General features: G+C 40.1%; 1 protein-coding gene across 1 annotated transcript in view; it reads right to left on the bottom strand.

Moving 5' to 3' along the window:
* Positions 1 to 14571, bottom strand: part of col14a1a (collagen, type XIV, alpha 1a) — a 72553-nt gene that overhangs the window by 45823 nt on the left and 12159 nt on the right. The window contains exons 6-14 of the mRNA XM_037272914.1: positions 4138 to 4293; positions 3936 to 4055; positions 3612 to 3776; positions 3327 to 3491; positions 2479 to 2627; positions 1558 to 1687; positions 840 to 985; positions 637 to 766; positions 258 to 397 (exon numbers count right to left, since the gene is read on the bottom strand). Coding sequence (XP_037128809.1) covers positions 258 to 397; positions 637 to 766; positions 840 to 985; positions 1558 to 1687; positions 2479 to 2627; positions 3327 to 3491; positions 3612 to 3776; positions 3936 to 4055; positions 4138 to 4293 — 1301 coding nt within the window. The remainder of the gene's footprint in view (positions 1 to 257; positions 398 to 636; positions 767 to 839; positions 986 to 1557; positions 1688 to 2478; positions 2628 to 3326; positions 3492 to 3611; positions 3777 to 3935; positions 4056 to 4137; positions 4294 to 14571) is intronic.

The following is a 14571-nucleotide window of genomic DNA, read 5'->3' as shown; positions in this document are numbered from 1 at the left end:
AACACAATTGGATCAAATTTCATTTACCACTTCTCCTTGCATATTGGTTAATTTTGTAAAGGAAGAAAAACATAAAAAAAGAAAGAAAGAAAGAAAAATTGCAGGAAGGGATGTGCTGCTAATTTACACCAGTATTGAAGCATGTGAACAGTATTTATGGTTAATGTACTAAAAGTATTATTATTATGACTATTATTATTATCTCAGTCAGCAAGCATACAGTGTAGAAAATAAAAAAACATATTTGACACACGTACCTCCTCAGTAACCCGCCCATCCGTCTTAACCCACATGATACGATAACCAGTCACTCCATTGGCCGCGGGGTCCCAGCTGATGCGTGCCGAGTTGTGCGTGATATCAGAGAACTGGAGGTTCCGAGGCGCACTAAGTGGCACTGACCAGAAAGCGAGAAAGAGTTGTGGCGTTAAATCAATATGCTCGCAATACACACATGATCAAACACACCAGCACTATCTAATTTGCTCCAAAGCTCTCAAAATATAAGCCTTTAAAAAGATCGTTTGGTAAACATAATCAGAGGTAGTAATGCAATATTACACCTTGATCCATTTTTATTCATTCCTTTCAGTATACTGAATAACAAATGTTTGAATATGGCTATGCAACACTCACAAGTTGTTTCCTGCTTTGTAATGGGTTCGCTGGCCTCCTCTCCAAACATAGCATAAACAGTGATCGTATACTCAGTGTGGGGGATCAGACCATCTAGTTCCAGCTTGTACACAGCTTCTGACACTTTGACCTTCAGACCAAAAGACACCAATCACCAAAATCAAGTCAAGGTATGCTAGCTCTACATTTGTTTTAAAAAGTACCTCTTTCTCATCTAAGTCGCCATCATCCGTAAGTGGAGCATAAAGCACCATGTAGCCCGATGCTCCCTTCACACTGTCCCATCTTGCTTTTATGCTGTTGTGAGTCACATCTAACAGCTGGAGGTCTGTCACGGTGGGAAGAGCCACTGCGTATGCACAAGACCACACACAGCGAAAAGCAGTCAGAACCCGAATTGTGTCAAAATTATTAAAAATCTCATCTTTGGAAGGGCTGCGTTGCATCTAAACAACTTCATTTTGCACTAATAGAAGAGTGAATCACTTTTAATGGTCCGCAGAAAGAATGACCTCCATAAAAAGGGTGTCATCAAAAAACAGCATGACCCTGTATTGAAAACATAATCATGGCAAATTTGCAAGACCTTTTTTTTCTTAGTCTTTATTAGTGGGTGTCTGATCTGCATGATATGCCCTGTATGAAGCAAATTTAATATTTTTATGACAGAGAGACTCAACAAAAGTTAAAAACACAACAAAAGACACAGATTTTTGGTGCCCTCGCACAATAAAGCACATGTATAATAAAAATGATACATTTTAGGATCAATTAAGAGTTAAAATTTTAAGACATTTTAATAATAATAATAATAGAAACCATGTGGATAATAATAATAATAATAATAATCATTTATTGCAATGCTAAACTTGCGATGTATGCGACTGAAAGCATGCACTACAGGTGTGCATAAACACTCACGGGTGGTTTCAGATCCTCTTAGTGGTTCACTGGCTTCGTTTTCATTCACAGCAAAGACGGACAGCTGGTATTCAGTCTGCGAGTTGAGATGCCCCAACACTACGGAGGTGTCACGGCCGTCAACAACAGCCTGGGGTGCGGGGAAGTGGCGCAAAGAGAAATAGACAAGATTGGGGAGCAGATGGTTGAGGGAAAAAATGAATGTTAGAACATGAAAACAAAGATGGTGGTGGGAAAATGAATTGGAAGGAAGCCGTAAAAAAACAGCAGTACAGAAACTATTTATTTATTTAGTCTTGGAATATGTTTTAGCCAATTTAAAAGCTATGCTACAATTCAGACTAAAATCTCTTCACTTGCGGAACTATGATTTCTCAAGATGTCCGAATTTTATTTCTAATGTGTTTATTTGAACTGATTTGGTCGTGTGTCTTTTAGGAAGATGACAGGAATAGAAATGGATCAGTCCGTTCGCTGGAGCCATCACACATTTGTTCTGTAAAAATAGAGAGCACTCTCCTTCTAGGCACTACTGCGTCATATTTTCTTTGTTCTCAGAGCATGAACAATATGGACCAAAGATTCAGGATGCCAGGCCGTTTCACCTTCAAGTAAAAAGGATTTACGAAAACATCAAGTTGATCGTAATTAGAGAGAACTTCTCAATGAGATTTTGTGTCTGTTGTAGTTCATCTCAAAGGTGTTTGCGAGAGTGCTCTTGAGTTCTTCCACATTAAACTTGTTCAAAAATGAAGTTTCTGAGAATATTGAAGGCTATAACTGAGATAGGACTGATTAAATAATTGATGAGGAGATTGCCACGATGAAAATAGAGACTGTAGGTATATATCAGATATTGATTTTTCTGATGAAGAGATTTCTTACCAGGATTTGTTTTGACAATAAATACAAGCCCTTTACCTCCTGCGGTTGTCCTCCATGAACAGGGAAATAAACCACTCTGTATTTTGCAACATTTCCAGGGGTGTGGCGCCATGTCACTCGAAAGGACCTGGCGGTCACCTCTGAAGTCACCAAGTCTGATGGCGGTCCAATTCTTTCTGGCTGTTCTGAAAGGGAGGAAAAAAGGATACACGGAGATATATGAATTATTTCCTGAGTGGTGCAAGATTTGGGACAATGAGGAAAGGAACAAGACATAGTTTCAATTTTCTTTTATTTTCTGCCCGCTTAAGCTTAATATTTGCAATAACTTAGTTTGCACTCATTGAGACGTATTAGAGTCGATTTGATTCATGGTTTTTCCGTTCGGAAAACCATAATGATGATAACAAGGCTGAAATTGTTTTTATAGGTCTTTAGGTTTAGGACTCGCCATTAGGTTTAAATTTTTTATATCTGGTTCATGAACTACAAGCTAAGTTGGATTGTTAATTTAAATTAAGGCCTACATCATTGTGATACAATTGCAAGAAATTACCCAGATAATGCACCTCGTTAAGGTAGCTATCGTGCAAAGCATGTTATCTCAGTACCTTAATTCAAAAAGTTCTGCAAAGGGACCAAACAAAAATCTCTGTAATTGACACACGTAATAAATGTTTGAAGGAAAAAAACTAAACCAATTTTAACCCCAAAAAGTCAATATACGGGAACATATAAGGTTCATTTTGGCAATTAATTGACTAAAATACTTTTTAAAAATGTTCAGTTTCTATCTATAAGTTGACATGCATCTGCATTTTCACTCCATGTAGTCCTTCCAGTCTCTTATCTGCCATTCACATAGTGTATCATTGTCCACTTACGCTCCTTAATATCCTTGTCTTGCTGCTCCACTTGCTCACACACCATTCTCGTCAGTCCTTCTACAATGGAGCTCATAACGTTGAAGTCAGCAACATTATATACATGAGAGTCATCGGGCTCTGAAGCAATGGAGCGCAGCTCATTCTCATCAGCATTCTTTACACCTGCGAAAGAAGAGGGAATTGCACATGGGGATTTGAGTCCATTCTAACGGTGGCCACTTGCGTGCGACTATAACAGGATAATTCACAACTCCTGTCATCCCGCTGTGTGTGCAATCTCACCAATTGCAAACAACTCAACCCCAGCTTTTTGCAGGCTTTCTGCAGGCGGTATGACATCATCCTGAGACTTCCCATCAGTGATGAGGATCCCGATCTTAGGTACACCAACACGAGCACCAGACTCAGCCTTGAAACAGTTCTCCAAGATATAGGACAGTGCAAGCCCTTGGGAGAGACAAAGGATAGAGGAGGAACATTCATAAAAAGAAAACAGGGGTGGGGGACTAAAAGAAGGTAGACATAATGAAAGGCACTCGAGTCCGAATGAATTGAAATTTTAGTATGGAAATGGTTAAAATAAAGATGGCAACAATAAATCGGTACCCGTGAGAGTGTTTCCTCCTTTGTAAGGAAGGTTCTTGACAGCATCAATGACAGCTTCTTTCGTAGTGAAAGCATTGAGGTGCCACTCTATCCTGGGATCACCACTATACTGAGCCAAACCTACAATCACACACATAATGACATTTTCACAACCTTCAAAAGACTCGCTCGTTTCATAATGGAAAGGTGAAGGGAGACGTACCAATCCTGGTCTTGTCGATGCCAACTTCAAAGGCGCTGACCAGGTTTTCCAAGAACATGCGGACCAGCCGGAAGTTGAGACGACCGATACTCCACGAGCCATCCACCAGGATCACAATGTCTGCTATGGACTCAGTGTGGCACACAAACTGGTCCACTGGGAAAAAAAAAAGAGATCCATGAAAAAAATCAATGCTAGAATGACATTTACAAAAGCACAGACCTCCACCAAGTCTACAAAGGTCTCCCTAATGAAAGTTGACCATAACGTAGAACAGCAAAAAGTCAAACTCAGTACCCTGATCTGAGTGTCTCGTCTCATTTCCTTTAAATGCAAATGAGAGTTGTTGATGTGGCAGAAAAAGAAACTTATTTGAGTTTGGCAGAAGCTCAAAGTGCGTACATTTATAAGGAACTGCAAGCAATTCGTGACGCACCTCCTAGGATGATTTTAAAAGGCAAGAAAAGGCACTCGGCATCAACCACGAGATGGCCATGGACCGTTCCCGCTGGAAGAAGGCCATATCGAGAACCCAGTCCAACCCAGCGACGCCTGGAAAGCGGACTTTAAACCGACGATGATGAATAAGAATAAGAATAATGCGTTCAATGAGTTGATTCATGCAATGATTCACCCTTTCTTCTGCACAAGAGAAAAGGTGCTTAAGTCTTTGGGAGAATGTGCACTCTTCCAGATTTGACAGATTTAAGGGTTGTTCCACGCAGAGTGTGCAAATGGTGAAAAGGTGTGCAAATGACAGAATGAAGTCCAAGGGAGGATCTGCACAGCCCAAAAAACGACACAACCTTTTCTGAGAATATGGCCGTAAGTAATTAACATGAATGAAAACCAAGCTTCTTAATTGTCATGATATGCTTGGAGGGCATACTGTAACGAGACTATTTGCCTAATGGGATTTCCATTAACCTGGTACAGGACGAAAACAACTCTTAATGTCTCGGAAGAAAACCTCCTCAAGGTGTAATCTGACTATAACCAAAACCAATTTCAATTTCAGGAGGGCTACATAATACCCAGCCACTACTGTAATTCGTTTTACAATTTTCATCTTACATGTACGTATAGATAGCACTGAACAGATTTGTTTGGAGCATGTGGAACAAAGTGTTGACAACTTCAGCATGTTTGTGATAAAAAATTGCACAAGCCTCTGCAATCTACAGAGTATTTGATACTGTAATCATCTGACAGTTTTCCATATTAAATCTGCCCAATGTTTTGAAAAATGATTCACAATCACATATTCGATATACATTACTTCTGCAATCATGCGGCTATTGACTCACCCATGCACGCAAATAATACACAGCGAGGCATAGGAAGGGGACAGCAAATCAAAGTCCTGCTTTGTGCCGACACATAAATATGCATACAGTGTTGTTGATGTCAGAGAGATTGGTTGCTTGCTCCTGTGATTCGTGCCGATACATCTCATCGCTACACACCGCCTGCCTTGCAGACAACAGCCGGCTGGTCAAAGGTGTCTCTTCTCCCCCAAAGTTCCATCTGCCTTAGTTCTCTCTTTTTTTTTTTTCAACCACCAACGCTCCATCTCCCCTCTCATCTAACACCTTTGCTGAAATTACACATCCTGAGGAACAATGTCCAAGAGCTCATTTATGGTTTGAAAAATGAAGAATTGAGACCCAGGTAGAAGGCAACAAGTCCTCTTTAGTGGGTATAATAAGTTCTGTTCTATTTTCTTCCAGTCTGTAATGTTAAGTCTTACTAAGGCAGTTTCTGTTTCTCTCTGTTCCCATTGGTTGACCGGATGGAAGGATGGACTTTTAGTTAGGATGACAAGTTCTTCCTCATGATGCAAGCATATCCTTATGGGCATTGATTTGCACATCTGGGCACAGTGCTGGAACAAAAGAAAGCCTCCCGTAAACTGTTGCCAAAAAGCCAGAGGCATAGAATTGCTCAAAATGACTTTGTAAAATAGACAATCACAATTCCAGGCCCACTTAACTAACGGCACTGAAAGTGAATCAAACATCTGGACTCCTCTTCTTCATATTCAAGCCTATAAAGACTCAGAGCATTTGGTGCTGAGCTAACTTTGAAATATCAGGTGCTAAAGAATGTTGAGTGAACTGTATTTGAACCTTATTTGCATATAAGCTCGTGATTAATAAAGCCGCTGCCGTAACCGATTCTATTTTCGTGCGAGTACACAAATGGATGCGCATCATCCATAATTGGCTTGCAAACAAACGGTTAAACTGACGGTTCACCAGGCCTAAGGGATCAACCACAAAGCAGACCAATGGGGAAAAGTATGTGCAATCCAGACATAAATCGGATTACCAAGCAGGAGCGCTGAAATTGTTACTAAAACTGGGACGAGTGCAATAAGAGACCATAGTTGCCTGCCAGACTCCTCAAGGAGAGCAAAAACACAGGGGCGCAGATCATAAATGGTACCTAGAGCAAGAAGATGGAGAGACACATCAAAATTTGTAAGAGGTCGTAACACATGGACTTGTGTGACACAATTTGAGAGTCAAAATTCACATTTTGCATCTCATATAAACAAATCCAAAATGTATCTCGGATGCTAAAATGCTCACCCCGCAAATGAAGCGACACAAAAGCTATTACACTTTTTTTAAAAATAATGCTTTCTTTTTTAATCAAGAAATTCTGTTTAAACTGAAATGTGTTTGGAGTTGCCTGACTGAAAAGGTTTCTTGACAAGAAAATACAGTATGCTGCCATGCACAGTCAATTTAATACATAAAAGTGCTGAAAAAAAAAGAAAAGAAAGGTGTTCGTTATTAAGTGAAATGTTTTCTTTTTTGTAGTCGCACACCCCACACCCTGGATTTCATTTGCGTATTTCCCAGCAGTCTTGAATGCAACATTCTACCTGGCATTACAGTAACAAAGAGCCATTATCCAACATCCTGCAGATTGAGCAAGTCACAAGTGACTAACCCCGAGAACTCCCTAATGACCACTAACAAGAAAAATTGGAACTGAAAGTTACACTCAAAATATAAAAATGAAATAAAACTCACCGAGCTCTTAAAAGTAGGAAAACTTAGTCAGCCCTTTAAACAAACACATTTAACATTTGCAGCCTTTTTCCATGTTACTGTTTCCTTGCTTTATTTTCATTAACCGTTGCTTCTCACCACGCCGTCTTGATTTATTAGCGACTTATTTATTGGATCAGACTGAGTCTGCTGCCATTTCAGTCCTTCTCTTGTGAGGTTTTATTTCCTCCCAAGCACTGTGATTACATTGCAGTGGCTGGAATTAATGTCAAGAACAGCGACGGTTAAGCAGATGGACTGACAGCAGAAACAGACTTTAGATTCCTGCGTAAAACTCGTTTGAAAGTAGCAATTCACCTCCATGGCCATGATAATTTATTGCAAAGATAATCAAACTGATATCTGTGAAACAGTTTTTCATTAAATTAATGTGCAGTCTTGATTTAAGATAAATCCCAGGCACAAAACGATAATGGGATACAGCACTGTCTCGCTGCTATGACAGGCCAAAATATACGGCGGCACCGTTGCAGTGATGTATCAGCCATCTTGCCATAAGTCAGCTGGAATAGGCTCCAGCTTTCCTGTGACAGTGCAAAGGATATGTTGGAACTGAACCCTTAAAATGAACAGCTTCCTGTATGTGTGGGATAACACTTCAACTATTTTTTTTCAAAGCATGTTGAAAATAAGGATAACATTTAAAAAAACATTACAACCTTAGTTAGTAAAGAATGCTTACAAAGTCTTCATGAAAGTTCCTGAGAACTGTGACAAGGGCTCAAAAAGGAAAATATTCTCTCTTTTTTTTTTTTATTTTTTTTTAAGTTCATTAGATCGGGCAACATGTCGAGGATTGTCACATCTGCCATCCTCAGAGCACCTCAATCAACTCAGCCGCTCATTGCTATTCATGCAAGGAGTCGGCGAGACCGCCTTGGGAGAGTCTAATGATGCATTGGGTTATACAACATAATCCCAACAATGTATTTTGACAGTTTGCCTCGTTCCACGAGTGACCTTTCTCAACATGTTGAACTTTAATCGACTGCCGTGTTCTGTTTCAGCTCCCTCCAAAGACGTTCTGACACAGCAGATGCTTTATGTATTGGCTCAATACACCGAGGGGCTTTCCCTTAAGCCGTCTCTCCTCTACCTTTGTTTGCGTTCGCCGCTCTCTCCAATCTGTTTGTCTTAACCTAATTTCTGCGCTTGGTTGCTCACATATTTGTTGAGCAGAGTAGGCTTCTATTTCGCTTATCATATCTGGTGGATTTTTTTTTTCTTTAGCCTTATGTACATATTGAAAAAAAAAATGCATGGGTGACTCTGCCTGGATCCATTAAAGACGGCTTAATAATTGACTCTGCAAAATGCGAGACACTAGTTTGTAAACCACCAAAGTCAAGTGCAAGATATATTAATTCATATTATATACTCAGCATCGCAGGTGAGCTGGAGCTCATCTTGGGTCAATAGGTGGGTGCAAAATGTAGACTGGTCACCCCTCAATCGCAGGTCGGCAAGAAAATATTCTCTCAAAAAGGAAATTTTGGTGCTCTAAAAAATAGTTTACACTCAGTATTGTTTATATGATACTGTACTTCAACACACAGTGGTTCATCATGACACCAGTGCACAAGTTCATGATGCATTAGTTTGCCGCATACTTTATTTTCTGACTTTTTACCTTATGATTCCATCATGAATTATAATCATTAATAATTAACAACTGTGCTATGCCCAAGGCCAAACGGCCAATTAAGTGAAACCAGTTTGAGTTTAGCACAAATCCCTCAAACAAAGTCAAAGAAACTGGTCAAATATGGCCAAGCATGGCATTTTTATTCAAGATGATACTTTCCACCATGGCCAACGCATACTAGCTTGTAAATAAAAGTAAGTGACGGCTATGGGAGAGGATCTCAATTTATTTGTCTGGGACTGCTCCCGGTTTATTGGTCATTATACAGTCCATAAATAAACAAGCAGTCTAACTTGGCATTGTACCAAATAAAAAAACTTTTTGATTTCACCATCCATCTATTTTGATCACGGCTGTGCTGGAGTTTTTCCTAGCTGACTTTGGGTCGGATGCTTATAGAGACAAACAGTTCACATTCACATCTACAGATAATTTTGAGTCTACAGTTTTGTTGAGTCTACAGTTTTGAAATGTGTGAGGGAGGCCAGCATACCCCCACCCCCAAAAACAAAATAACGTGCAAGCACGGGGAAAACATTCAAACTCTGGGGAGGCTAGAGCTCAGATTCAAACTCCCAACCTGAAAAGTGTGAGGCGGCTGTGCGATGTCGGGTGACAAATTCATTCAACACGATTATAATGATGTTACCAACACTGGAGGAGCTCGATTTTTGTTTCCCTGGGAGGGCCGGGAGAGTCCCAAGGATCTCGCACAGGAGTCAAATTATACAAATAAATACCTACAAACCTATGATGAGTTACCTCAAAAAGCAGGATTTTTTTTTTTTTTTTTTTACAATTATTAATTATCTGGCCTGGCACCATGCAGCTCTAGCCGAGTAGTTACCCAGTCAGTGGTTACTAGCAGTTATGGCTATTTAAAAACAAAAAAAAAACAGTTTTTAGGGAAGCCTGCCTATGTGTATCCTGCTCTTGATTTACAGTGGCCAAAAAAATAGAGAGAACCCTGAATATTGAGACATGTTTACAAGATGGCCAGAGTCAAACTGAAAAATTCAATCAAATTCCAAATTCGCCATATCATTCCATCTAGCAACCAAAATTATACAAACCACTGGCATGTTGCTGTACTAAATAATGCATTTAACCTGCCACTCGTCTCCGTGTGACATTGCTTCACATGATTAAAATATTTCAGAGTGCTACCATTATCAGCATTTTTTATGAGCTGGAAAGGCACATAAGTGGACATAAATCAATCTAATTGACCTCTTTACTTGGCCTACCAGTGGACGAGCCACCCAAGTGCAGTGTCATACAATTAGCTTCACCTAGTGGCGAACTCTTGTTACTTAATTGAGGACAAGGACAAAAGTCTGGCAAGAACACTCGCTCTTTCTCGCTTGCATGCAAACCAAAGTGAGCGATGGTCGATCTGCTCCCGAGACTGCGAATTGACATCCAACGTGCGCGAGGTCGACGCAGCTTTGAATAGAAATGACTCAGCTGTGGGGCAAAAGCAAAGTATTAAAGACACGTTGGCAGGATGGAAAGAGCTGTAAGTAAAGGGAGATTAATGGAGAAGGAGTGTGCAAATTGCAAAGGACACTGAAATGAGCTTCCTCCGTGAGTCCTTTAGCTGCCTCCTCACTTTGCATCAATGTTTATGTTCATTAGTTTTCAATTCTTCTCACCGCTTTCGCCCGCTGCTCTTTCTCTTACCGTATTTATATCATCTCACCAGCTGTCATCATTATCATCACTCTACCCTGTTCTGAACTGGCAACATCTACAAGCGATGATTCAAACGAATGTTGGAGTGGGCCTACCGCCTGCCATAATAATTTACCAACATTGTGACATATTTCTGGGTTTAATATTTGGAGCATCAGATCTCGTTGCCACATCATGCGGACGGAAAATGCACAAACAAGAAATTGATTAAAAACAATGAAGGCAGAAGTGGAAGCAACCAAGTGGAAGAAGAAGCAACTGTGTATGCATATCAATATGGCTGGCTGGCAGCATGCCATTTGAATGAACACTGCTGAAATTTGCACAGGACAAGATCAAAATAAGTTTGCAGAATTAACTTAGGATGGTTGGATGTCATCTTGCAGTGTCTTGTTGCTGTTGTCTGTTGTCTGTTGTGTTTGGAAACTGGCTAAAAATAAGTAAATCTATAATATTACTAATAATGACAATAATAATATTCTGGTTATTAAAGGTAGCACTGCTACCAAATTTATTCGAGCATATGTAAAGTACTACAGGTGAATGGAGAAAAAGGGACAACAGATGGAGTAGCCTGCTACAAAGTGGGAAATAAATACAAGTTCTAAATTAAAGGGCCTCCAGGAGGGTGCAACGCAACCTTCTAATTACAGAGCCAAAGAGCTCAAATAGTGTCGCAAATAAAGGATTTCTGACACGGAGGTAGGGGTGATGCTCTAAGATGACTCTCGTTTCTATCTCTCACTATCAGAGCATCAGAATCTCATTGGCCTCCAGTTCAACTTGAACTACATCTGTCCCTTGGGTTCATTGAATTTGTGTGCATGCTTGCACGCGTGTGCTTGCCAGTCTGAGGCTTCAGTGACGGAGGGAGGAGGAAACGCTCGCATCCTATTAATTTATGTAGGTGTTGAAAAATGCATTGTAACAAAGGGGATGCGTTTTTGGGATGTATTTTTTACTTTACACTCTTGGATGTTAAATCAGCCAATGTGATTGTGTGTCTTACATTACAAGAAGTTTTCAAAAATAACTTCACTGCCATGATTCTGAAACTCAGTCAACCAAAAGCTTATTATTAAGGTGTCTTTTCTCGACAGAATTAAAACTTAGGGCAGTGCTTCTCAATTATTTTCTGTTATGCCCCCCCAGGAAGAAGAAAATATTTCACGCCCTCCCGTGACTATAAATAGTATCATTAGTTTATAAAATCGTAAGAAGTACACTTCTGCGTAGCACTGTGTCCTAATTAACAAGATCCCTGGGGTCACACGCGCCCCCCTGGCATCGCAACCCCCATCGCAAGGGGGCCCGCCCCACTATTTGAGAAAGACTGACTGAGGGAAAGGGACCCAGTGTTTTGTGATCATCAACTCTCAATGCAAGAAAAGAAGTTTTGCCGTCTAATTAATTGAAGGGAATAATTTCACCGGGAAAAACCATTTGGTTTCAAACTCCGTTACGACTTAAATTTTGGGCTCAACAGGAGACTGGAATCTGTTTAACTACTGGAGGATCATGAACGACATCTGTGATGCCGACACATAAACATTAGTGTTTGATCTGATGCCACGCAGCTGTGCAAAGAATCATCTATTAGCTATCGTGTTTGTGGAAACGTTGGTTCGGGTCGACTTCCATTACTGCCTAACACGAGTCCCACTAATGAGTTTATAGTTGCTTTGACAAGCAAAACAAGCATCTGTCCTGGCACACCCGCTGCTATTGGTGAACCTTAGGGACCCATGCCACCCAGCAAGAGGCTTGAGGTAGGGTCTCCAAAAATAAAAGAATAAATAAATGAATAAATAAATAGCTGAAGAAAATATTTGATCATCTACATTTGTGTATTCCTAATGAATTTTGTTATCCTCGAATAGCGATTTTATTTTAAAAATAACATTTTCAAAGTGTCCCCAAACGTTTGAACGGAAGTGTAAGAAATTTACGCAGTAACCAAGAATAGAAGTTTAGAAGGGACAACAACAAGAAGCATGGGAGAAGTGTTCTTATAAACGTAATAATATAGCTTAATGTTATTTACAGCTGCTTGAAGGCTATTATTGAAACGCTTACAGCGTTGTTCATGGAGAAAAGGTTTTGTGAATCTTTCAATTTACATCTTTGTGACACCATAATGCATCAATCTTGACTTTGTTTTTCTCAAGGCAGACATTTACATGGAAGGAAAGAGAAAAAAAAGCGCTGTCACTGCATCGATTATTCAAATCCAGCTGTTAAGATGCAGACCTACACAGGAGCAGAGAATTGCGTATTAGCTTCATTGAGGAGAGTGGGGCTCTTGCACTTAAACCCTAGTTTGCAACCCTAATTTGAAACCCTAACCCTAGTTTGAAACCTTAGTTTGAAACCCTAGTTTAAAAAAAAAAAAGTAAGCTGTACCACTCATACATACAATCGTATTGACATTTTGTGATCCTTTGGCTGCTGACATGCTCCGATTTGCTGTGGAAAAAGAAATTGAGCACAGTTCGTTTTCTATTTTTTTTTTCTAATAGTCCTTTTTTGTCCTCTTTCAGAAAACCAGAACTTGGTCGGGCAGAATGTCTATTATCCAACAGCAAAATTGCGGCTAGTGAAAATGCTGAGTGGCTCGTAACTCTAGGAATCCAATAGCCACAGCGACTGGTGAGCAAAAAGTTAACGTCAAGCCCTGATCCCAATTTATTTTCCTGCTTATACGACAAAAACAATCTAGCTTTTCTTTCAACTCTCCCATAAACACACCATCAGGCAAGTGACGATCGGATCTCCATCAACCCGGTTTCGAGAACGCTTTTTCCTAATTAGGGTCACAGGTGAGCTATCACAACTAACTTTCGAAAGAACACGCTGTGCACACACTACCTATCGCCATCAAATGGCAGGACACATATGGACAACCATGACACTCACATTCACTCCTATAATCAATTTAAAGTATTTAATAAAACCAAAGATGCATATTTTGGGGGAATGCTGAACATTCAAACGCCAAACAGCGCAAATCTCGTCCACCATATTAATGAAATGTATCATTGATTAAAATGATGTGAATATATGCACTAACACAGCCATGTGATAGAAGCCTTGACAACACACAATGAAATGAAAGAACATCTTTCACTCATCCAGTGTGACATAGTACACAAAAGCTCAGCGACACGCAAAGCATTCATTGAGTCTACTGACGCACAGCGGCATACTATTATAAACCTCGAGAGATGTGAGGCACAACCCTAATGAAGGTCACCCCCGCTGCAGTTGGGATAAAACAGCCAGAAGGAAACTCAAATGTCGAATCTAGCTACAGACAGGCCAAGAAGATGAGAAGATTGTTCATTTTTTGTGGCCAAGTTGGGAAAAATCATTCAAGCATCAGCAGATCATACAATTATTTCCTGTCACTGTGATGAAATAAATTGTGTGTGATGAGTTTGGGAACGCATGCTTGGATCGAACCCTCAAATCCACTGACACACCTTCCCATGGGGAAGCAGAGTCTCGACACTGATGCGGGTTCTCCTATCTCTAAGGATTAGATTAAAGTTATAGATTGTTAAAAAGATCCTCGGTGGCAAGGTCCGGGAATATTAGTTCCTGTGCATCAAGAGAAACCGGATGAGATGGACACACTCAAAGGTCTTGGGGGGAAAAAAAAGCTCTTCGTCAATTATCGAGGTTAACTTTCCCCTCAATTTCTCGGTGTATACTTTGTTTCCTTTGAGTCATAAGAATAATGGCTTAATTGAAATTACCAGAAGAGTTCTGAGTTGCCCAGTTGCATTCCCTTGACGCCTCGTGATGAATTATCTTCATGCAAATCTGAATAATAAGCCCAACAAACAAAACAATAACCACACTGCCAGTGTAATATGAGGTGTCTATATAAAATGAACCTACCAAATTTAAGAGGATCTAACATGACTATCAAACTTTCCTTGTCTCTGTCGTTTCAGTAAAATTGAAATACAAGTAGTGTATCACTAAGGCTGCCAGTTGAATGATTTC

This window comes from Syngnathus acus, chromosome 16, assembly GCF_901709675.1.
Source record: "Syngnathus acus chromosome 16, fSynAcu1.2, whole genome shotgun sequence".
NCBI classification, from domain to species: domain Eukaryota; kingdom Metazoa; phylum Chordata; class Actinopteri; order Syngnathiformes; family Syngnathidae; genus Syngnathus; species Syngnathus acus.
This window is presented reverse-complemented; position numbering and strand designations above follow the sequence as displayed.